The 23,211-nt window shown below is 48.1% G+C and overlaps 1 protein-coding gene across 1 annotated transcript; it reads right to left on the reverse strand.

Moving 5' to 3' along the window:
- Positions 1-1,837: 1,837 nt before the first annotated feature.
- On the reverse strand, positions 1,838-21,190 carry FAM83D (family with sequence similarity 83 member D). The gene is made up of 4 exons (XM_081149407.1): positions 20,623-21,190; positions 10,817-10,984; positions 7,748-7,872; positions 1,838-5,496 (listed from the first exon to the last, which is right to left on the reverse strand). Exons 1-4 carry the CDS (start codon positions 21,184-21,186, stop codon positions 4,524-4,526), a joined length of 1,830 nt encoding a protein of 609 aa, XP_081005533.1. The 5' UTR covers positions 21,187-21,190; the 3' UTR covers positions 1,838-4,523.
- Between the last annotated feature and the right edge of the window lie 2,021 nt (positions 21,191-23,211).

Raw genomic sequence — 23,211 nt, forward strand, 5'->3', positions numbered from 1 at the left:
AGTTCATTGCCAACAATTCCATGACAGTTTGATCATTTTGTTACATAAGGGTTACATTTTGCAGCTTCTGAATAACAGGTTTTCCAGAAAGATGCTCCTCAAAATCATGTTTAGTGAATGCATGGTAGTTTTTCTGTGCCTATGGTAACTGGTACTTTCTGCTTTGAACAATTTCTAGTCCAGCCATCTTGGCCATGTTTAGGAGGCAGATTTAGGAGTTTTCGGCTTTGTACCAGTTAAGACTTTTATGAAACAGGTGATACTCTTGCTCAAGCAAAAATGGCTCATATAAAGTCCAAGAGTAGTTCTGACTTGAGACGTGGCTGCATTTGTGATGATATTGTTCTGTCTTCTACTGCCTCGTAACAACTAGATGGCCATGTCAGCTTAGCCACCACATCCTCTCAACATTAAGCCTCTTTCCAAAAGTCTGTAGGAAAAGTACCTGGCCGGGTATCCATCCCTGCATCAGTCACAAGGGCCAGCAACTATGATGTATTGGCTTACACATAGGTCACACACTCCACCCCAAGTCAGATGTGCTCAGCGTCAACAGAACCACATGGACTCAGTTGGGAACAGAATGGTTCTTCAGAGGGAAATCTCAGGGTGAGAGTATCAGAGGGCAAATGAAGTAAAAATAACAGATGATGACCATTACACTATCCATGTAGTCACATGCTAGAACTCTTGGCTTCCTAAGAAAAATCCTAATTTCTCTTGGGTCTGTTTCAAGCCAGATCAGAGCCACCTCCCAGCGTGAAAAGAGGCTGTCCTTTGTAGAATTGCTTTTACAGAATTGCTTTTACTGGGATTTTCCACTGAGTCTAAGTTTCAGCCCTCTGAAATGTGTAACATATGTAAACCTGTCTGGTTTGTTGGCTTGCACACAAGAGATCAAGTTCACAAATGTATTAGCATGTTTCCTTAGCTCCAAAGATTTGGGTACAAAGGTGTGGAGAGATCCACTAAGGGAGGAGACTCAGCTACCAGGGGAGCCTATCATGTTGGCCTGAGGAACATGCACGTCTAAGGAGTTGGATGAGTTGGGGAGGGCCTCCAGAGGTTGGTCGGAGCTTCCTAGATACGATGACGATATTTTATCATTCAAACTGGGACACTTGAGAATTGAAGCATGAAGTGCAACTCTGCCAGGCAAACTGGGGCATATTTCCAGGTGTGTGGCACCAGTGAACCTGTCATAACACTCATCTGAACATATTCAGATGTGTTCCATGTTTACACGATACATCTAAATACATCCAGTTCATTTATAGGTATGAGACTGCCCTGTGGAGGTTAGTGTCTGGGCGCACTCAGAATATGTCATTGTGTTTATCATCAGAATGCTTAACTATCATTTTGATAAGAGGATACTTGTGAGAAATCCTTACCTGATTTTCATACTGAGGATTGTTCTTCCTGTACCTGGGACTTACCTTAATCTTAGATCTTGGGGGACATTGTGAATGGTGGATCCAATCAGGTTTCTCTTTCTGCTCTGGCCACTGAGAAGCTTCCTACCCAAAGTAAGTGTGTTGGTCACTGTGGCATGCACCTGTAGGCTCATTCCTGACTCCATTTTGTATTCCCCACCCTTGGGTTTCTTTCATGTAACTTTTCATTCACATGATCTTGAACGTTTAGGTCCTGGTAAGTAAAAATAGAGACTCCCTGGTCCAACTACCTACAGAGGTGGGGAGGCCATCTCTTTAGTTGACTCAAGTCTTTCAATTGTTGACAATGCAATTGACCCTGATTGTACTGACCTCAAAGTTGAATAGATCTCTAATTCAAACAATAATCAGGGAGGAAAAAAATGAGACAACTGAATTTGAATACTATTTATTTTATGATACTGAGGCATTTTTATCAAAGTTGTTTAGGTGTGATCATGGTAGTGTGGTTATGTCTTTTAGGGTGTTTTTTTAAGTAAGCTTTTATCTTTTAGATATATACTGAAATATTTATAACCTCATCAGCAACAGTCAAGTCTGACATTAGATAAGGAAATATAATTCTCTCCCAGGGAGTGGCAACAAGTATTTTTGAACCAAATAGTTTTCCACACCCACCTTCCCCCTCCCCTGGGAGTGGGGCCAATAATCTGTTGAACTTTAAACAAGGACCCAGCTAACTCTGATGCAGCTGGTTCTCAGACCTCACCTTGAGAAACTGCACTATAGTGACACTCTCCAGACAAGCGCCAGAAAAGCTCTGCATACTCTGAGAGATCGGGCCATTTTCTTAGGATTCCATACACCTCTGGTTCTCATTTCTAATCACTGACAACACTTTCAGAGAATGGATCTGAGTCCTGTACACAAAGAAGGACTGTGGTCAGGTAGGCTAGTGCTAAACCATATACCTGCCCTCTGCTAAGGAAGTCACTGTGCTCATACCTCATTCAAAAGTCTGAGTGGTCCTACAGTAAAGAATCCTATTTAAATTTATGATCCATCATTTCCCAAACTGAACACAGAACCTTTTTTATGAACACCTATGAATAGTTCCATAGGAAACACTGAGTTGAAATTTCAGGCATACCCACATTCGTTTATGAGGTTAAAATTTGTTTTCAACTCACCACTGCATTAACTGCCATTTCTCAAGGTACACCCTCCAATGCCTCCATACTCTCTGTAAAGATACAGCAGTATAACAGAGTACTGGACTTAGACTCTGAAAACCTGTATGTTTGTGTCACCATTTACCAGCCATGTGACCTTGAATACGTTACTGACTTAATCTGAGCTTCAGTGTCTTCTACTGAAAATTGGGAATAACATCTGTCCAAACACTATGTTGCTGTGAAGGTCAAAGAGAACACAGAGGAGCCCTGGCCGGTGTGGCTCAGTTGGTTGAGTTGACCGTGCACCAAGAGGTCACCGATTCGATTCCTGGTCAGGACACATGCCTGGGTTGCAGGCTTGATCCCCGGTAGGGGGTGTACAGGAAGCAGCCGATAGATGTTTCTCTCATCAATGTTTTCTTTCCTATCTTTCCCCCCTCTCCCTTCCTCCCTCTCTAAAAATCAATAAAAACATACAGTATTAAAAACAAAGACACAAACAATGCAGATGTGCTCATGATCTAGGTGTATCAGCATGTGTTTACATGGTGGACAACACCCTCCCCTATTACAGACCTCTTTTGCGCTAGCCACGTCAGGAGGAAGCCATCATTTAACTCTCTTCCTTTTGTCTGTCCATGTAATTGAGACTAGATAAAAACAGAATTCCACAGCTATGCCAACCCTGATTAGCAGGGTGTAGAAACCAGTTGCATTGCCTGCCAATGGACTAGGAATCTGGGATAATTGTCAGTGTCCTCTTTGCCCCTACTCCCGGATATTAGATTGCTAAATCATTGTCAATACACCCATCTGTTGAAATTAAGCCCGTGGGGCCACTAGAGTTAATATCAGGGATGAATCCAGAAATGCAACTAAGGCCTTCGTTCGCAGAGAAGCAGAGAACTAAGGTCACGGTCTAAATAGCTCAAGCCTTTTCTTTGAAAAAAGACAGCTACAGGCACATGAAAAGACCTGCGATTTCTGGCAAGTGTCCTCATTCAAACTATAGAAAGAATAACATCAATATTCATATTGCTAAGGAAGGGGTGACCCTGATGCTTACTTCTTTATGTCTTCTAACTTTTAAGTGAATGTCTTCTTTTTTACAATTTGGATCATCTACTTTTTCTTCACGCAACAATATAAAAAAGTTGCATAAATAGCTATTAGATAGGTGCATTACTTATGACACACTCCCAGAGTTAAAGAGAAAAATGCCCGAAAGAAAAAAAGAAAAAAAAGGTACTCAAGCAATCACCAAAAAAAGTTGTTTATATTTAGTTAATTCTAAGAACACAGATTTCCTAAAGAAGAGACAATTAATAAACTGGTTATTCTAAACAGGATTTTGATCATAAAAACTAGTGATTCAAAGCTCTAAAACAGAACACACAAATCTAGAAAAATGCAAAACATTTTATCTCTTACCAGAATTTACCTCTTTAAGAGATATCAATGTTTAAAATGTGCAAAGAGCCCTCGCCGGAGTTGCCCAGTGATTAGAGCATCAGCCCAAGCACTGAAGGGTCACAGGTTTGATTCCCAGTCAAGGGCACGTACCTGGGTTGCAGGTTTGCTCCCCAACTCGTTGGGGGGGGGGGTGGGAGGCAACCAGTCAATGTGTCTCTCTCACAGCGATGTTTCCTCTCCCCAGCCCCCTCTACTCTCTGAAAAGTAATGAAAAAATATCCTCATGTGAGGATTAAAAAAAAGTGCAAAGAAACTGTACCCATAGTGTTTAAACCATAAAGCCAAGAGCTGGTTTATACATGACAAAAATAAAATTAAAGCATGTAAAATAGTGTGCAGTTTATAGAATTCAAAAAAAATCATGGTGACTAAAAGATAAAGAAAAACAATTAGGGACAGGAGACACTCTGCAGAGCAGGATGCTTGTGATGTCTATCACAAGCCTGGCTGAACCCAGGAGGCTCTGAACGCTGAGCAGTCACTGATAGGAGGGATAGACTGTAATATCTCTAATAGCCAGCAAATTAACTGGTGCTCTGGTAAAATTTCCGGAATTAAAGCCAAGATAGTTTTCAGTAAGAACCGTTCTCCTTGACACCATGGCCAGCATGTGGTGGAGCCGGGACCTGAGGGCGGAGAAGTGAAACTGCCGCTCTTTATTCAAGTTTCTGAGTGAGTCAAAGTGGGGGGTGGCCCAGTACTTGGCGTGCCCGGGGAGGATGAAGTCAATGGTCCTGACGGAAGTCTGGGAGCCGGCGGAGCTGGCCACTGAGCCTTGGGAGGACAGCGAGGAGAACGACTTCAAGCTGGAAGACCTCGAGACAGACATCTTTGACAGAGGGGACCCTTCTTTAGAATGTGTTCCCTGAGAAAAGAGAACATTCTCGCCCACATCAGTCTGGGTGGTGGCCGACATGAACTGAACCGTGGTTTGGGAGCTTGCTGCCCGGGTGGCAACTGTGGTTTGGGTCCCAGCACTGGTTATGGCGGTGCTGGTCTGTGTGCCCGAGTCGCTCACGCTCACCGCGGGCATCTCCTCTCCCGGCTCTGTCTGAGTGGCGGCATCGGTCACCTTCCCGCCCTCTGGTTCGTCCCTGTGGCTGTTGAAGTAGTCCTCCTCGCTGATGGTGGAGGACTCGGAGTCGCGGCGCCCGGCCGGCGCCCTGCCCTTGGGGGAGGCCGCACACTCCGGCCCGGCACTCTTGGGGGTGCTCGAGAGCCTGGCCAGCCGCTGGCGCAGCAGGTTACCCCACGTGAGCTCCTTGGACAGCGGCTTCGGCTCCAGGAGATGGTCAAACTTGCCGCTGACCCCGAAGCCGGACAGGAGCTTGCAGCTGATGGGCTTGGACTGCGCGTACAGGACGCGGAACTCCAGGTCGAAGTGTTCAACTACTTGGCCAGACAGGATGACCAAGTTACTGCTATTCAACTTGCCATCTGTCCACGTGAAACTTGAGGGTTAAAAACAAACAGAAGCTGGTAAGAATACGCGATTTTAGTTTCTTATTGTCAATCCGAGGAATGAAGCCCAGATTTCCTGCTACATAAGCATCCTGACTCTGATAACAGCATACCTACCGCGTAGAATGAATTCAACCAGCCTTAACCCAGGCATATGACGTAGACAGGTTAACATAAAAGTAAGAAGGCTGTTTAACCAACACACTACAACCTACACACCCTCTAAATATTTCTAAAATATTTGGCCAGTGCCCTCATTTTCGAAGTGAGGAAACAAAGAGCTAGTGCTTTCACAGCGGGAAGCTGTGGCAGACCCCGACCAGGGCATCCTTAGAATGACCAGTGCAGTGCCCCGTGCTCCCTCCAGTGCTGCCTTTTCCACAAAGGAGACAGTGCTGCTATTCTAACCCCGACGCTGTTGCTGGAAGCATGTTCCGAGCTGATTGAGCCGCGTGCCCTGCCTGACCAGCATCCCGCCTCCTTCCTCTGGTGACAGAACCCACGCCCACCCCAGCAAAGAAGGCCTTCATTTAGGCACCTTCTCCAATCACAGGGGAGTGGGCGCACGACCAGGCTGGCCAGACGACCCTATCCGCTTGAATGGGGGAGTTACCAAGGGTGGGTGTGTGACCCCCTCAGGCCAAGTAATTTTTCAAGGACCAATACCAGTGCCGAGAGAAACAAAGTCTCTCTTAGGGAGATGGCTGTTAAAGGCCACATAAGCAAGCCTGGGCCTTTGCCTTCAAATGAAGAGCTGACCGAGAATAAAGACCAACCAGCGAAAAGCAGAACCAGGAGACAGTATTTTGGTAAATGGTCAAGAACTGAAAACCTTTTGACACTTCTAAGTTTAGCTTTTTGCACTTGCAATCACCCCACTGATGGAAAAGGAAGTCTTTTAAAAACCCTCAATGGGGCCCAGTGGTTGAGTGTCAACCTAGGAACCAAGAGGTCCAGGTTCGATTCCTGGTCAGGGCTCATGCCGGGGTTTCAGGCCTGATCCCCAGTAGGGGGCGTGCAGGAGGCAGCCGACTGATAATGTTTCTCTCCCACTGATGTTTCTCTCTCTCCCTCTCCCTTCCTCTCTTTAAAAATCAATAAAAACATAAAAAATAAAAATAAAAAACCTTCAGTGGGATCATGTAAATAAGACACCTATCTTAATGCCAGGATTATAAAACGTCCACAACAAATGAAAGCTACCCTCATTCTCAATGGTAGCATATTTCATTTGTACAGGGTAGTTTTTATATTTTAGAATAGCCAAAAACCAGTTGAGCTAAATTTGGCTAATATAGGTCAATCCTACTTTGGGTGAAAATCTAGTTTCCTCCTGTTATTTAAAAACTTCTTATGAAAGAAAGTCGCAAGGAAGAGTCCGAGCTTTCCCCACAGCGTGGATGGTCCTGTTTGAGAGGAAAGGCATCAAAAGACTTTCCTCTTATCACCTCATCGTCCAGAAATCTTTTCATGTCCACCTTTACCCAGGGCTGACTCATAATTATCACTCAGGAATGTGCGTTTCTTCAAAAATGAGTTTTTCATTTTTAAACTCTACAGACATACCTCATGCACCCCATCAGACAAGCAAATGCAGAGGTGGCCAAACACTGAAGCCGCGGGAGAAAAATGGCACGTCTTAACTTCTGGGGATTAGTGTTAATCACTCATTACCTCCACCCTCTATTCAAGTTCCCTTAAGACGCCAATGCCAAAGTGAGACTTCAAAGGTGGGGCCAGAGCGTGGATCAGTACTTTCTAAAGCACTAGATTACAAGGCTTAAAGCAAGGTGGAATTAGGCATAAGCTGACAGCTTCGGCTCTGCCCTCTACACTGATGCACATGCCTGAGACTGCCCTTCTCTCCAAGTGAGCAGGGACAAAGGGTTCAAAGTACCCAGGAACAAGACTCACTGTGACTGTCACTGTTAACCTCCAATTCACCCACTGCAGGCCTGGCTGAGGCTTGAACCTAGGACTCACTCACCGTGGGGTCTCCAGGCAAATTTCAACCTTTGCACTTCAGTTCTGTGGATCACAGGGCAGGGGAGGTGACTCCACCCAACTGCCTCCTGCAGGAGGAGGTTTTGATTAACCTGTTCACACACAGATGCACACATCTCAGAATGCCTGGACATAAAGCCTGGCATTGGCGGGGCGCGGGAGGAAGCTTTTGCCTTTACATAGCATGCCCCTCCTAAAATATTTAGATTAAAAAGCATGGACGGGTGAGAAACTTACCTGTAGGAGCCTGTAGCCACTCGAATGCCATCAATCAATGTGAACTTTTCATGAACCTTCCCAACAATTTTAGTTCCTGACCTCGCGTAGTAGATATTTCCTGTAATAGTCCGAACTGTCATCAGCTGTTGGCGGGAGAGCGTGGAAAAAAGAAATGAACAATCTAGTGAACAAATCATTAAGACAAGAGGGCTTAGTTTACAATTCCCAGAAAGACAAATTTATTGACCGATGAGTGGTTCACAGTCACCATATAATAACAATGCACCCTGGACAACAGCCAGGCGATTCTCGGGACTCAAGTAATGTTGCCTCACATTTAGTCCAGCTTCTCATATGCCCATCTTATATTTATTTTTGAGACCCTTAGCTCATGTGGACACGTGCTCTAAAAGAAGACTCACTTTTTGATGATACTAAACAACAGAACCCACGAAATGATTTTTGAAACAAAACATGGGGGATTAAATTATCAAAAGAGACATGCTAGTAATAAATAACAAAGGCTTAAAGAAACTAAGGTGATATCTCTCCTACTTCTTTTGTCTCATAGGACCACCAATAAATAACAGCCCATCATCACCCCCACACCACAGTGGGTCTAGAGAACACAGAATGAGCCTTCTCTAATATAGGACTTGAGGTGGCAAACATTCATATCGCACGTGGCTTAATCAGTAGTGTCAAATTTCCTACAAGTACATATTTACCAGAAAGGTACACGGGAACCACAGTGGGGCTATATACTGCATGTGTATGCATAATTATTTTTGTAAAATGACACATGTATATACAATGGTGTGTAAAATACTAAGACAATCTGCATTCTTTGGGGCAGATCAGTAGCTGAATATCTTTAGAAATCTTACACATTCAAATTAAATGTTTAAGATTTTTGTTTGACTCTCTCATTCCACAAACAAAGCAAGCCCCTATTATGTGCCAGGCCTTGAGACAATAGAGATATAGGACATGCTTCTTGCTATAAGGTGTGCTCTTGATCTGCAAGGACTAGACAAGAGAGAGAAAAGTAATGAATGATTAAAAACTACAGCAAGACTAAGTCATCCAGAGAAGTGAAAGCCTATGTCCACACAAAAACCTGTACACAAATACTCATAGTATCTTTTATTCACAATAGTAAAAGACTGGAAACTATTCTAATGTCTTTCAATGGGTGAGTGGTTAAACAAACTATAGTACAACCACACCATGATACTATTCAGCAATTCAAAGGAACAAACTATTGATACAATAATTTGGACGAATCTCAAAGGCTTTATGCCGAGGGGAAAAAAGTCAATCTCAAAAGGTCATATACTCTGTGGTTCCATTTACATAACATTCCCTAAATGACAAAATTATAGAGATGGGGAACAAGTTAGTGGTTGCCAGGGTTACAAATGGTAGGAGGACACAGAGAAGGGAGTGGATGTGACTGTAAAGTTTCCACGAGGGAGATCTCCGTGGTGCAAACAGCTCTGTATCTTGATGGCAGTGGTGGTTACACATATGTACACATGTGATAAAATGGCACAAAACTATAGACACACACTGTACCCATGTCAATTTCCAGCTTTTGCTCTTGTACTATAACTTACATAAAACATAACCATTGGGGGAAACTGGGTGAAGGATCCATGGAAACCTCTTGTATTATCTTTGCAATTTCTATGAATCTGTTACTTCAAAAATAAAAACAAAAGGCAAAGCAAAGCAAACTATGGCAACACATAACATAACTTCAGTGGTATTCTTACCAAAACGCATAATCTGAATTTAACCATGAGCAAAGACTAGACAAACCCAAATTCTACAGAAAACTGGCTAGTATTCTTCAAAAGTGTCAAGACCCTAAAAGACAAAGGAGGAGGACCAGTCCCAGAAGAGAGGAAGCTAAGGAGACACAGCAACTATATGCCAGCTGTGGTCCTGGACTGAATCTTGGACAAGAAAACGAGCTTCCATGGAATGGTTAGTGAAATTTAAAAGATCTTTAGCTCAGATAATAGTAGTATATCAAGTTTATTTCTTGATTTGCAAATTTGTACTGAGGTTTGTAAGATGTTAACATTTAGAGAACTTGGGCGAAGAGTATTCATGAATTCCTTATATTGTTTTTGTAACTCCTTTGTAAATCATAAATTATTTTAAAATGGAAATTAATTTTTTAAAAAGCTAATAATTTCCACAGTGATTTGTCTGTAGCACTAGCGACAAGTTGGAACCTACCTAATTAAACCCAATCCTCGGTTTCCCAACGCTTGTTGGTGATGGGAAAACACCAACAAAAACTCTGTAGAAGTTAAATAGCTAAAATTTTGCAAAACCAAAGTGCTTGATAATAAGGCAGTAACTTTATGATTCCTATCAGTAACCCAAATTCCTGTTCATTTTGCTGACTGCTTTATTTCCAGTACCTAAAACAGCTCATTGTAGGTACTCACAGGTGTGAACTAAGTTGATAAATTAAATTCTGAAGCACACAGGTTAAGTTGCTTAATTAAAAAAAAAAAAAAGAATGGTGCAATAAGTATGACTATTTTTCTTGCCTCTAAAGACACCAAGCTAGCTAAGTTGTACAACCTTGCATTTAAATACTTAAGCTTAAATTACTTTCATGCTCAGAGCAAAAGACATAAAACTAATTTTTTAATAACGAGACATGAGAGGCACCATGTGACAGTGATGGCAGATGGGGAGTCAGACCCCAGTCCCACTACTTTCCAGTTGTAGAAACTGGGCTGTGCCACCATTTCCTGATCTAAAACATAAGTAGAAAGCCACTTACTCGATAGGGCTTCTGTGAGGATTCAGTTGCATAACATTTGTCATGAGCATAGAACAGTGCCAAGGACGTGGCGGGAGCTCCATAAATGGTGGTCGTTACGATTAAAATTGGAGCCTGCCAGCACTGCAGTCAAAAGCAGCAGCTTCCAAGGCAGACTCGGGACGAGAACAGTCAGGCTCCCTGTTAGGTTCCCTCTCTGGGGGGGTACCACCAGCAACTGCCATGCAGATAGGTCCTATTTTTTATTGTGGTGAAACCAGAAACGGTATAACACAAACCTTTTCCTGTTCAGGATGAATTTTCAGATCCATGCACATATCCAAAAACTGAGAGAGCAGAGCCTGGTCCAGAAGGATGTACACAGCAACCCCCTTTTTCCGACATATCTCCTGCAGGTCTCTGAAGATGTCGATGTCCGTGAATACATCCATCACCACGGCAATCACCTGAGGGTCGGGCGGCAGAGGAAGAGCAAGCCGTCAGCCCACACCACCACCCGACAGCTCTGTGTCCAGACTCCCGACCCCATCTCAGGGCTGGGAAAGGATCCCCATCCTACGACACCCTTCCTTCTCCTTCTGCAGTATCCACTTTCCCCTCACCGTGGACTCCTCTCCATCTCCAAAGACACTCAGGCCACTGTATCCTACAAACCTGGACTTGGCCCAGCTAACCCTCCCAAACCGCCTCCTAGCCACTCTCCTCCACACGGGCAAATTTCTCAGATACATACATTAATCCACTGCCCTGCCCTCCCATGAGCTTGTTCCACTCAACTTCCCTTCTTTTACTAAATCCCCTCCCGTCTCACAGGCTCAGCTCAGCCCAGCGAGCTGTCTAGATTCTGTGGCTAACACATCGTTGTCCTGGCCTGTGCTTCCACACTGGCTTCAGTTTTCCACGGTAAAGGAAGAAAACCTTAGATTCTCCCTGAGGCCCCTTCTGGGCGCAGCATTCTCTAACTCTGTGATCTGATTGTTGCCTGATTTTGGATCACAAGCTCTGAGTTTTTGTTACAATCGAGACAGACCCACCCAATCCACCACCAACTCAGGACTTGAAAATGATCATACCAGGCAAGCAGATCCCCCCACTTCTGCCTCTAACACTGATATCAAATCTTCATAATATTCCACTCCCTCCACTAGTCAGGCTCCAACCAATGGACTCCCAGAGCACCAGCCTCTCCTCTATGAAAGGTGACCTCTAGCTCTTTAGTATCTACCTGTCCACAGTACAAGACCACAAGAACAGGAATATGGAAATATATCCTAGGGATTCTGTCCTGAAGCTTCACCGGTCCTTTCTTCTCCCCCGAAACATGGCTCCATTCCTGCCTCCTAATCCGTTTCCCACTCTTGGCATCTGACTACAGTGAAGAGCTGCCTCAGCCAGGTGTCTCTGGGAAAATTACAGCTGATCGAATGTCTGTTTCCTTAGCTGCAAAATAGATTTGTAGTGAGAATTTAATGACTATGTTACATGGAATGCAAGGTACACAAGATCCCTAAGTATCTGTTCATTGATTCACTTTTCTAGTCCAGAGTTTGAGCTATCCAGACAGCTCAACAGAGGCAGGTATCCGCCAGCTCCCAGATTTCCTTGCTAAAGAGGCTGCTCCACCCACAAAGCCTCTAATCATATCCTTTGCAGGTTTAAACCGTGGCCCTCAGCTAACTCCTGGCAGGGAAGTGGGGATGTCAAAATATCCAGGCTTAGAAACAAGTCCCTGCAAACCAAGTCAGAAGTGGGGTGCCAGCAAGGGAAACTGCTCCCCGAAGCCAATTGGAGCCTTTTACAGTCTGCGGCTGTGAGGGCTTCTCTCTCCTCCCAACCTCAGCAGTAATACGTCTTTTAGAATCACATTAACTGTTTTTAACGTTAAAGTATTTACAGGTCTCATGTGTATAGGAGCAGGGGCATTTGAATGGGACTTACTCAATCTCTGCCAGAGAAGACTCAGGACAGTCCTTAAGAGTCATTACCCTTAAGTATTGGGGGAGGGGGAGCAGGTTAAGAAAGAAGTGCAGAGACAGGCAATTCTGCTGTCTTTCTCCAACACCGGAGTCTCATCTACCGCGAGGAGGGGCCTTGAAATGCCAGCTCCTGGGAAGTCACTGCTGTGAGTGTCTGGGAAGACCAATGTATATCTCTGGCTGCCTCTCCCTTTTCCTCCCCTTCCCAATTTTGTTTTAACTTTTTTAATTGTTGACACTATTATAGATGTCCCCATTTTCCTCCCATTTGCCCACCTCCACCCAGCCCCCGTACCCGCCCCCAATCTGGATGAAACCCCAGCTGTGAGCTATTCTTGGTAAAGGGTACAGAGAGACCCACTGGGCACAGTAATTTAAAAAATAAAGTGTTCTTTCTGAAATGGTGGCATCTTCAGAAGTCTATATCCTCCAATGGGTTGCTATACGTCCTAGTTGGGGTTGTATCTACCCCATTCATTCAGGTCACGTAAAAGTGGTTAAAGGCAGAAAAGCCTGGGCACACAAATCCCAGCTCTGCGGTTTACTAGTTGTGTGACCCTGGGAAAATGCCTCATGTCTCTGAGCCGTTTCCTCCTCTGGAAGATATGGACAGAGCTAGCATCTACGTCTAAGGGCTGTTGTGAGGATTAAATGAGACAAAACCTGGAAAGGGCGCAGGCTTGAAACTGGTGTGCATTATGCAGCCAGCACCCCTTCAGAGTCTGCTGTGGCTGAACCCCTGCACTGGGCAGAAAGGTAGCTATAAAGAATCTGACCCAGCCCGGCCGGGCGTGGCTCAGCGGTTGAGCGTCGACCTAGGATCCAGGCGATCGGGGTTCGATTCCCGGTCAGGGCACATGCCCGGGTTGTGGGCTCAATCAATGACTCATCATTGATGTTTCTATCTCTCTCTCCCCCTCTCCTTTCCTCTCTCTGAAATCAATAAAGATATATTAAAAAAAAAAAAAAAGAATTTGACCTAGACCCGACTTATCTGCAAAGAGAGGACATGGGACGCAGGGAAGCAAAATGATACTGTTAAAGGTAATGCGATTAGGGGACACTGTGGGGAGGGGGGACAGTAGAGCATCTGCCCTGCAGTGGTGGACGCACTACGCTCACTGTTTACCAAAGAGCAGAGAAGGATTCCTGGAAGAGAGGGCATTTGAGCTGAATCACAAGTAAGGATATGATTTGGTCAGAGCAGAAGTGAAGGGGAGGGCATTCTGGCAGGAAGCCATGTGATGACAGAGGCAGAGGTAGGAAATAAGGGAGTATGTACCAGTTTGGCTGGCACGTTGAGTATGCACAAAAGGGAGCAACAGGACATGACTGGAAGATAGGTGAACAAGCAAGATCACAGAAGGCCTTGAATGCCAACCAAGGAACCAGTATCACGCAGGCAGTGGAGAGAAGGGGGTTTAAGGAAAGTAATGAGTCCAAAGCAAAGACTCCAACAGGGCAGAAGAAGCTGATGCTGGGAGAGAGGTAGGGTTAAGCTGGAGATCTGGCTCCACCTCCCGCAACACAGCAGTCACTCACATACTTTTCAGGTTCAGCAAGTATTTAGAAGGACTGAAGGCCGAAGAAGAAAAATCAGTGATAGGTTTCAAGGATGGAAGCAATGAGGGTTAAAGAGGAGAGGAGAGGCCATAGGAGAGCCAAGCAATGGGCCACACGGGCTGGAGGAGGAAAGGAGAGGGAAGGAAGGGTGGGAAGAGGCAAAGGAAGGCTCAGGTTTACACAAACAGGAAACACAGAAAAAGAACGAGGCTTGAGAGAGAAGCTTCGAAACTGATTTTGGGGCGGCAGTAAAACCTTCATAAAGGGGTTCTACATGCACAGGTGTAGGAATGAGAGTAAAGCTCATAAAAGAAAGCAGAGGAACGCAGATACCTGCTTGCTTCTCTTACATCCCACTGTTCTTTCAGACATTCAGCGAGCCCACCATGAGCTCGCCATGGTGCTGGGCACTGAAGCCCAGGATCAATCACTGTCCTCAAGAAACCCTACTACTGAGGGAGACAGGAGACGAGCCAGGGGTAAGTGTCATGGGGCCAATGGACGTGCACAAAGGGTGCCACTAGAACAGGGACCAAGGGGCTGATGGACGTGCACCCAGGGTAAGTAAGTAAGCCAGCCCAGCTGGCTGGGTTAGAGAAGGTTGAGAACTGCTGGAGGCTGGGACCCAGGAGCAGGACCAGTAGTATAAATCACCTGCCAAACGGAATCAGGATTCACAACTCCATTCAACAACTGTACAAACAACAGCTTTGTTAGGTGGTAAGTATCTAATTGGCCACTGGTTTCATTGTTTGGTTTTAAAGCCTCAACCCTTCCTGTGTGTACTGAAAATAATTGGATTTGAATGCTGGTCCCAGCACCCACAGGGTATTTAGAGGGTGGAGAGAGGCATTTTTCCCTGTTCCCCCATAGCCAACATCTCCTCCCCTCCCTTACCAGAGCAGGACTCTTAAAACTTCTGTAGAAGGAACAGCCCTACACGTGGAAGCAATCAGTAGGAAATGCTTCCTTCGTTTTTTCAAGACCCGAGCCCTGCTCCCCTATACTCTCCCTTCTAAGCCCCCATGCAACCAAGCTCTGCAGAGTTGAACTAGACCTGGGCTTCTCAAATCTCTGAGGGCACAGTCTCTTCAGTGAGCTGAGCAATGACCTGGACTCATTCAAGGGCACCCCATGGCCAGCAAGTGTCCGCACGGTCACTGTGGGCACTGCCCTATCCCACCTGTGCTATACAGAGCCTGCCCACTCTCTTAGGGCTAGAAACTATGTAAGTGGTGACTTTTGAGTCTATTCCAATGTCAACACCCATCTGAAACTCAGTGCAAATCAGTCAAGCCCGGTACCCCACAGTGTTCCTACACTTCCTCAGCCACATCTGGAGCAGCCACACCTGTGTGTCAATCCCATGTCACAACAGCAGGTGACAAACCCCCAAGCTCCGCCCATCCTACTAACTATTCCTTGCTGATTTATACCAAGGGAACCGGTGGTCCACACAGTTAGAGTAGCAATCTCTGTGGTATTCTTGGTCTTTGGGAAGGGCACAAACCCTGTTTATGCTCCTTTCCACATAGAACTGGAATTTTTTCTATGTGTCTTCTAGCACAAAAGCTCTAAAGAGATATCTAGAGATTTCAAAACCCCATTAATTGCTACCCCCAACTTACAGATGAGAAAACTAAAGCTTGGAGAGGTTAGGTAACTTGTTCAAACTGACACACTTAAGCAAATGCAGGAGCTGGAATTTCAACTCAGGTGTTGTGTGACTCCAGAGCTATGTGGGAAAGTGTTAAACTAAATTTTACTCCAAACAAGTCTACTAATATTCAGTCTTCAAATGATTGAAAGCATGGACTAAATTCTGAGAGGATCAATAAAGTATTTCATAAAGTACATGGGATCAAGCCCACCACAAAGGATGGTTGCAAATAACACACAATAGTTCAGAGTGAACACTAAGGAAACTTGGCACTCCCCAGGACAGCTGGCACCTTTTCTCTGCAGGTGGTACTGCTAATTCCAAATGGACTAAATCAACATTTCTTGGGAAACAAAGATGCTACGTGAACATGCTGTAGAATTAGACCTAGACATGGATCCTGGCCCTTCCACTTTCAAACAGCATGTACCCTCTAGCAAGTTACTTAAGTTCTGTGAGCTTCTAATACGCAAATAATATGCCTATATCTTGTAGTGTTTGGGGGTTCAGTCAAAGAGAGAATCCATGCAAACACTGACAGTCCCTGGCATAAATAAAGCCCTCATATGGCAGCTAGTCCCAATTCTGCCACTATTCCTGGGCAAGTCATTCACTCTGAGCTCAGTGTCCTCACATATGGCCCCTTGCAGCTCTAAAGTCTGATTCATGTGCCCTCGATGGGCTGATCTGGGCCCTGACCCAGCACATGAGCAGCCTCAAGGGGCCACTCAGTCAGTCATTCCAGTTCTCATTCCAGTTCTTCCTCTGTGTGAAGCAGGATGTTTGTGTCAATCACTCCTTCCTACTGCACCTCAGTTTCCCTCCCTTCCCACCCATAGTCATAAAGCGAGGACACGTGTGCAACATGCTTGGAATTCTACCAAAGTTCTGCGCACACTCAAAGAGGCGTCATCCTGCCCAGCGGTCAACATCGCCTGCCTCGCAAACTCCCCACGCTGACCGCATGGCACCCAATGTGGACTTCCTTCAGCTCCCGAGGGCTCTCGCTGCTTCTCCTGAAGACCCTCTTGCTAAAAAGCAAGATATATTTTCTTCCAATTTCTTCCATCCGTTAATAGAACAGGAATTCTCTCCTTGGAATTTCTTTAAAAATCTTTAAACTCTCACGATATCATCTTCAGGGTTTAAATTTTTAAAAAAGGAAATTTCCACAGCAAAACCTAAATTTGCTTGTGTGCATTCTCTCCATTTCTTAGGCTATTGTTACAAAACTAACAATTCAAGTGTCAGATCGAAGTGCTGGTAGAGCCTCTGTCTGCAGAGAGGGACACCGTGCCTGTCCAGGAAGGCAGGCGGAGGGGGAGTCAGTTTTTCACTGGCCTGCAGAGGGATTGGCCATACACACAGCCAGGTCTTAACTGCCACCTGACTTGTGGGGGAGCGAGACCAGCGCAAACACTGATTCACATGGCAAAAGAGACCAAAAAACCTGATGATTCATCAACAAATACAATAGCATAGGAATAGATTCTGGAGTAGGTAAGAGGAAAATCCTATATAGTTCAAAATTATCCTAAAAACTCCATAGGAAGCAAACTCATTTCTCAAGAAGTCCAAAGTAGTCCATATCTCCTCCAGGCAGACTTGCGCTGGAGCCAATCTGTTGCACATAACTGCGTGACCTTGGGCAAGTTATTTAACCTCTCTGTGCCTGGTCTCTGCTTAATTGTGGCTTCCTCCCAGGGCTGGGAGGGTTAAATAAGAATCCAGGAAAAGGGCAGAGCGCAAAAACTGACCCACTGAAGTGCTCGATCACACCATCAAGCACTCAGCCATCAGAGCACAGATACAGAATGGCTTCTCTTCTCATCCTGAAACTGCCTGAGACCTGCATCTTCACAGTCCTCGCTGTGGCAGGTACCAGACTTCAGAGGATGTGGCCAAAGTGACACAGCCCCTCCTGTGTACACAACACACACCTCTACCCAGAGCAGCACTGGGCCAGTCACCAGAATCGCTCTCTATGACCTGTCTCCTTCACAAGCCTCTGTCCACCTGAGGACAAAAATGGCTCCCTATTTCCACATAGCACACGGCAGTGTGGTGGCTGACGGTGGTTAACAGAGGCTGTCTCTTAGTTTGAGTCCTGGCTCGGTCATTCACCAGCTGTGTGCTCTCGGGGCAGCTAAACTTCTCTATTACATTACCTGTAAAATGGGATTACATGGAACAGAGCCTGGCAGAGAAAGCATTATTATGTTTTTTGTTTTTTTAAAATAAAACAGATGGTCTCTGAGACATCACATTGAGCAAGTCTCAAATCCAGCTCATCTCCCCACCCCTACCCCCAGCCTTATTCTCCTTCTGTATCCTAATTTGGTGGCATCACTGCCCACCCAAGCTCAAAAATTCTACCCTCCTCAGCTCTTCCTATACCTTCTTCTTGGCTTTCCCTACTCTCCTGCCTACTCCCTCACCACCCTTCTAATGATCATCTAATGACCAAGTCCTGTCAATTCTACCTAAAACTCTTTCCCTGCCCCCACCTCCCCGTCCCAGCATTGTCTTAGCACAGACCCTCTCTTCTAATATCCTTATGGCGCCCTCCTGACAACCGTCCTGGATAGCAGTCCCACCCCTAACCCACCCTCCTACTGCTGAGGAACACCAACCTGGTCATGCTCCTCTCCTCCCTCTAAAGCAGCGGTAGGGAACCTTTTTTCTGTCAAGGGTCATTTAAATATTTACAACATCATTCACGGGCCATACAAAATTATCAACTTTAAAATTAGCTATGAAAAAGCTCCTCAATTTATTGAATTTTGAGTGCCCCCTGTGGTTGCCTTGGCAGGGCCAGACCAAAAAATTTCTCAGGCCATATATAGGGTCCTCAGGCTGGACGTTCCCCACCCATGCTCTAAACCTTCAAGGGCTCCCCAATGCTCCTTTATGTAGTGTGCAAAGCTCTTAACAGTTGGGCCAATGTCCCCCTTCAGTCTCCTCTCCTACCACTAACCCTCACATACTCTCTGCTCCAGCTGTAAGGAACTTGGCTGCCCCCCAAACATGCCAGGTCCTTTCACACTTCTGGGCCAGTCCCTACCCTCTGGCCTGGCCAAGCCCCACCCATCCCCTGGGGGGCAGCTCCAAGGTTACCACCACTTGGAGGCTTTCTTTCTTCAGGCCCCCCCTACTACCTGTAAGGACCTCCTCACTGCTTCCCCCCAGCAGACTGTCAACTCTCAAGTGCAGGCAAGGATCATGCCTTCCACCTGTGGGCCCCGCCAGTGTCCGACACACCGGAGGCACTGAGTAAGCAAGTATTAGGCACAGGGCAGAGATGTCAAAAATACTTATTGGATTTAAAGGTAATGTACCACCATTACCAGTTAAAATCACCCAGGTTCCAAATACAGAATCTCAAAGATTCAGTGTGTGGCTGGACCACAGCACAGAACGGGACAGGCGGTCCCAGGAATGTCAGCATTACAGAATGCCCCAAGACAAAGCAGAGTCCGAGTGCCAGCCTCAAACCCCTTCTAAAGCCAGCCTAAGAGTTTACAGTTTCCCTCTGGCGTTAGCTCCAATGCCCCGTCATTGCCACTAAAAATTAGAGCTGGGCAAGACGCTAGGGCAACCCTTCTCTTTTAGAGAGACCAGTTCATTACTTTTCTCAAGTTGTAAGTGCCCAAGTTCTTAAGCATACCTACCCTACAACTGAGCCTTTTTCCATCTTTTTAATCTCTCATTGAACCCACAAGAGTCTGCAGCATCCCCCAGCATACCCAAAGCACTACAGAGCTGATACTGGCCTGGCTGGGGCCCACATCTACTCTCCCAAGGGCGAGGCCCTAGCCGACTGTGTCCTCGACACGCTACACCCCCATCGTCAGGCAAAGAGCAGCCAGCATCAGAACGCTGGGGAGACTTGGGGTCTGTTCCTGGACTTGGCTATTTCAACTAGACTTGAAGCACAGATATCGTGACAGACAGTCACTCTCAAGTACCACCCCTACCGAGTCTTACCATGGCCTAGCCCTAGGGCTTCACCGCCACGTTCCTGGCAGGGAAGGCCAGGAAGCTGAGCACTGCCAGTCGGCAAGCAAGGTGGCAGCTGGCCATGGCTGGACTAAGGTGTCTACCCCCACCACGTGCCTGCTCCACCCACCACTGTGCCGCACTCTTCCTCCCTGACCCCCAGGTGCCCAGCGCCGCACTGCAGTCTCATCCTGGCTGGGGAGACAAGACCTCCAACTGCTCCCAACACCATATCACACCCAGAGTCAGACAACCGCACCAAAACCCGCTGTGAAGAGTCGACCTAATGCAGGCGACCTGCATTTTAGGAGTCCACTAACTGGGGCATCACCCAGCCTATGGAAAAGCAACCCCCTGCCCCACCCATTCACAGAAGGAGCAACTTTCCCTCCACTCTGTGCAGGAATTGCCACTCTTTCATTGATCTGCTTTTTACAACATAAGACACGTGGAGGTGACCAGCAATAAGAGGTTCCTAACGCCCCAGAGTCGTCCCTGGGGTCAATCTTTCGGGAACCCTTCCCCGGGGAATGAGCTTCTTAAGGAAAGCAGCCCCTAAGAACACCTGTAAGTGGGATCTAGTGCTGGCTCGCGGCCAGGAAACTGGCAATCTGGTCTGGTTTGACTAAAATTGGAAACGGGAGGTATTTCTGGTCCCCTTTAACAGGGGATGTGAATGTCGGGAGTTGGAACTCCGGCACAACGCGCATTCCGGGCGACCGAGACCCCTCCCACTCTGCCCCACCGCGGGGAGCGGCCGGGAGACAGGGAATCCGGGGGGCGGGGTGAAGGGCGGGGCGCGTCGCGATGCCAGGGCCGCCGCCCCGCTCCCAGGAGGCCTGTTTCCCATTCCTGAAGGGGGTCTCCCGGCCGCCCGCGCACTCACCTCCCGCGCGGAGCGGAGCTGCTGGCGGAGCGCGTCCTTGCAGCCGTAAGGGCCGCCGGGGCCCGCGCCGCGGGGCTGGAAATGCGCCTCGACGCGCGTGGCGCCGCGGTAGGCGCCCTGGTAGAAGGCCGGCCAGCCGAGCTCCAGCAGCGGCGGCTCCAGGTCCGACTGCTCGGGGAAGTAGGTGCCCGACGAGCAGTCGTGGGACGAGCCGAAGGAGTCCTCGGCCTCCGCCGCCGCGCCCTCCTCGCGGGGCCGCTGGGCCGCGCGTAGAATGGAGCGCACCTCGTCGGGGTTCAGGAAGCAACCCAGGCGCTCGTGGCGCAGGAAGGCGGCGAAGGCGTCGGGGCCGCCCGCCACCAGCTCCTCGAGCGCCAGGCGCTGCGCTTCGCTGTACAGCTCGGCGGGGTTGGGCGGCCCGCACGGCGACAGGCAGGCGGCGGGCAGCTCGTCCAGGCCCCGGGGTAGCAAAGCCATAGCGCTGCGGCGAGCGGACCCGGCTCGGGCCAGTGCGGGCCCGCAGGCCGCTTTATAGGCGCTTTGAATCAAACCGGCCCGCGCCATTGGCTGCTCTGCCCCGCCCCGGCCCTCCCATTGGCTGTTGTCCCCTAACGGCGGAGCTCGGCCCCGTGCGCACCGCTACGGCCCGCCCCCTGGCGCGCCCCGCCTGCCCCGCGTCTCTGCGCCGGCGGCCGCTGCGGTCCAGCCCTCGCTCTCGCCGTGGGGATGCTTCGCGGACTTTACTTTTGGCCACTCTGTCCTGCTCCCAGGCGGTCGTTGCTGCTCGGGCCTTACGGAGCACCGATCTCTTCATAAAGACGGGACGGGCCGGATTGGCCGCGTGGCCCCGGGTGGCGGCGCAGGCAGCGGAACCCGAACTGCGGCCGGGGAGCCAGCCCCTGCCGTCCTGGCGCGCCCCCTGCTGGCCGCCCTTCCCCGCCCGGGGCGGTCGGCCGGCGGCTCGCGGAGGAGACGCCCTGCGCCTGGGACCTCAGAGCTTGGGCGTGACCAGCCAGGTCGCCTTTGTCTCCAGCACTTAGTGATCCATTCATTCAAAACTCGCGGCCCATCTCAGTGCCAGTTCCTTCCGTTACACCCTCAGGTAGCTTTCTCCTTTCTCACCACGTCGGTGTTTCTGCCCGTCGCGGCTCCAGCTCCCCTCCACCTGCTTTCGGCGCGCACCTGAGCAGCCATCCGGTGTGGGGCAAGGAGACCACGGCCGGGCCGGCTGGCTGTGCCTCAGAGCTCCGACCTCGCCGCCTGCCTCCTACATTTCCCTCACTCACTTACCGCGGCCTCTCTCTTACCGAGTTCCATTCCTGCTTCACTGAGAAGATAGAAGCAATCAGAGAACTTCCACACGCTCCCACCGCAGCACCTGCCCACCCCCGTCTCTGCCTACTTAGTGGGCCTTCTGTTACTCCCGTCAGCTGCGCCCTCCATTTGGGCCCTAGCTGCCAGCCCTGGGCTACGCGGGCCTTAGGGAGCACTCACCTGTCTCCTTAGGGAGCACTCACCTGTCTCCTTAGGGAGCACTCACCTATCTCCAGCAATTCTCTCCTCCCTCCCGGACACCCATTTCCCTTCTTGCCCGGTTCACTCCTATCAAAATTCAAACATGCTGAAATATCTTCCATCTTCAAACAACCCTTTCTTCTTTTTTTTTTTTTTAATATATCTTTATTGATTTCAGAGAGAGGAAAGGAGAGGGGGGGAGAGAGATAGAAACATCAATGATGAGAGAATCCTTGCGGCTGCAGCCCGCAACCTGGGCATGTGCCCTGACCGGGAATCGAACCCTGATCGCCTGGATCCCAGGTCGACGCTTAACCGCTGAGCCAGGCCCGGCTGGGCGAAACAACCCTTTCTTGATCCTACAGTTCCCCCTCCCCATTTCCCTGCCCACTTTGACAGTGTAAAGCCTCAAGTGCGTGGGCTTGCTGCCTCCAGTCTCCTCCCTCTCTCTCGAGCCCTGCCCAGCCAAGCCTATGCCTCCTTTGCTCTACCAAAACCTCCGGCCAAGGTCATCACGAGCTCCACAGCGCTAAAGCCAATAGTCCTTTTCAGGCCTCATTTTCTGCGTGTAAATGAGAGCGCAAGCGCATCTATACAACTGTAAAGTATGTCCTAAATGTGAGAGGTTACCGCTATCACTGAGAAACCAATAAACTTTTTAAAGGGATGAATGCCCTCTGCTGCAGACACCTCTCTTCTTCCCGTGCTCTCCCCAGCTCAGCCTGTTTGTGAAGTTTTTCAAGCCCAAGTGTAGGGCCTTCCATGTGTCCCTGGTCTGGCATCCAGTGTTCAGAAGGGTCCAAGAAAGCACTCTTTCCCTATTCTTCCAAGATACTGACAAATGCCTGGGAATGACAAAGACAAGGTCCATGGCCTGGGGCTGTGCAACCACATGGCTTGCCAACACCTCTGTTGCCTGAGGGAGAAGTAAGAATAGCCAGGGCCTCACCCGCTGTGTTGCTGTGATGTGAAGTAGCATGTAGTATTTTACCTCCTCTGTAAGCTCTATAAGGGAAAGGATGGGACAGAGCAGTGCACTCCAAGAGCAGAGCAGAGCAGAGGGGCAGCCCTGTG

Source organism: Miniopterus schreibersii (assembly GCF_964146895.1).
Source record: "Miniopterus schreibersii genome assembly, chromosome: 10".
Lineage (NCBI taxonomy): Eukaryota > Metazoa > Chordata > Mammalia > Chiroptera > Miniopteridae > Miniopterus > Miniopterus schreibersii.

Bases quoted from the DNA above. Each gene is read 5' to 3' on its own strand.
- FAM83D (XM_081149407.1), bottom strand. From the start codon at position 21,186: ATGGCGCGGGCCGGTTTGATTCAAAGCGCCTATAAAGCGGCCTGCGGG. The intron at 10,985-20,622 runs GTGAGTGCGCGG...CCCGACCCTCAG, and splicing joins AGCTCCGCTCCGCGCGGGAG to GTGATTGCCGTGGTGATGGA. The intron at 7,873-10,816 runs GTTTGTGTTATA...TCCCGCCAACAG, and splicing joins TTCATCCTGAACAGGAAAAG to CTGATGACAGTTCGGACTAT.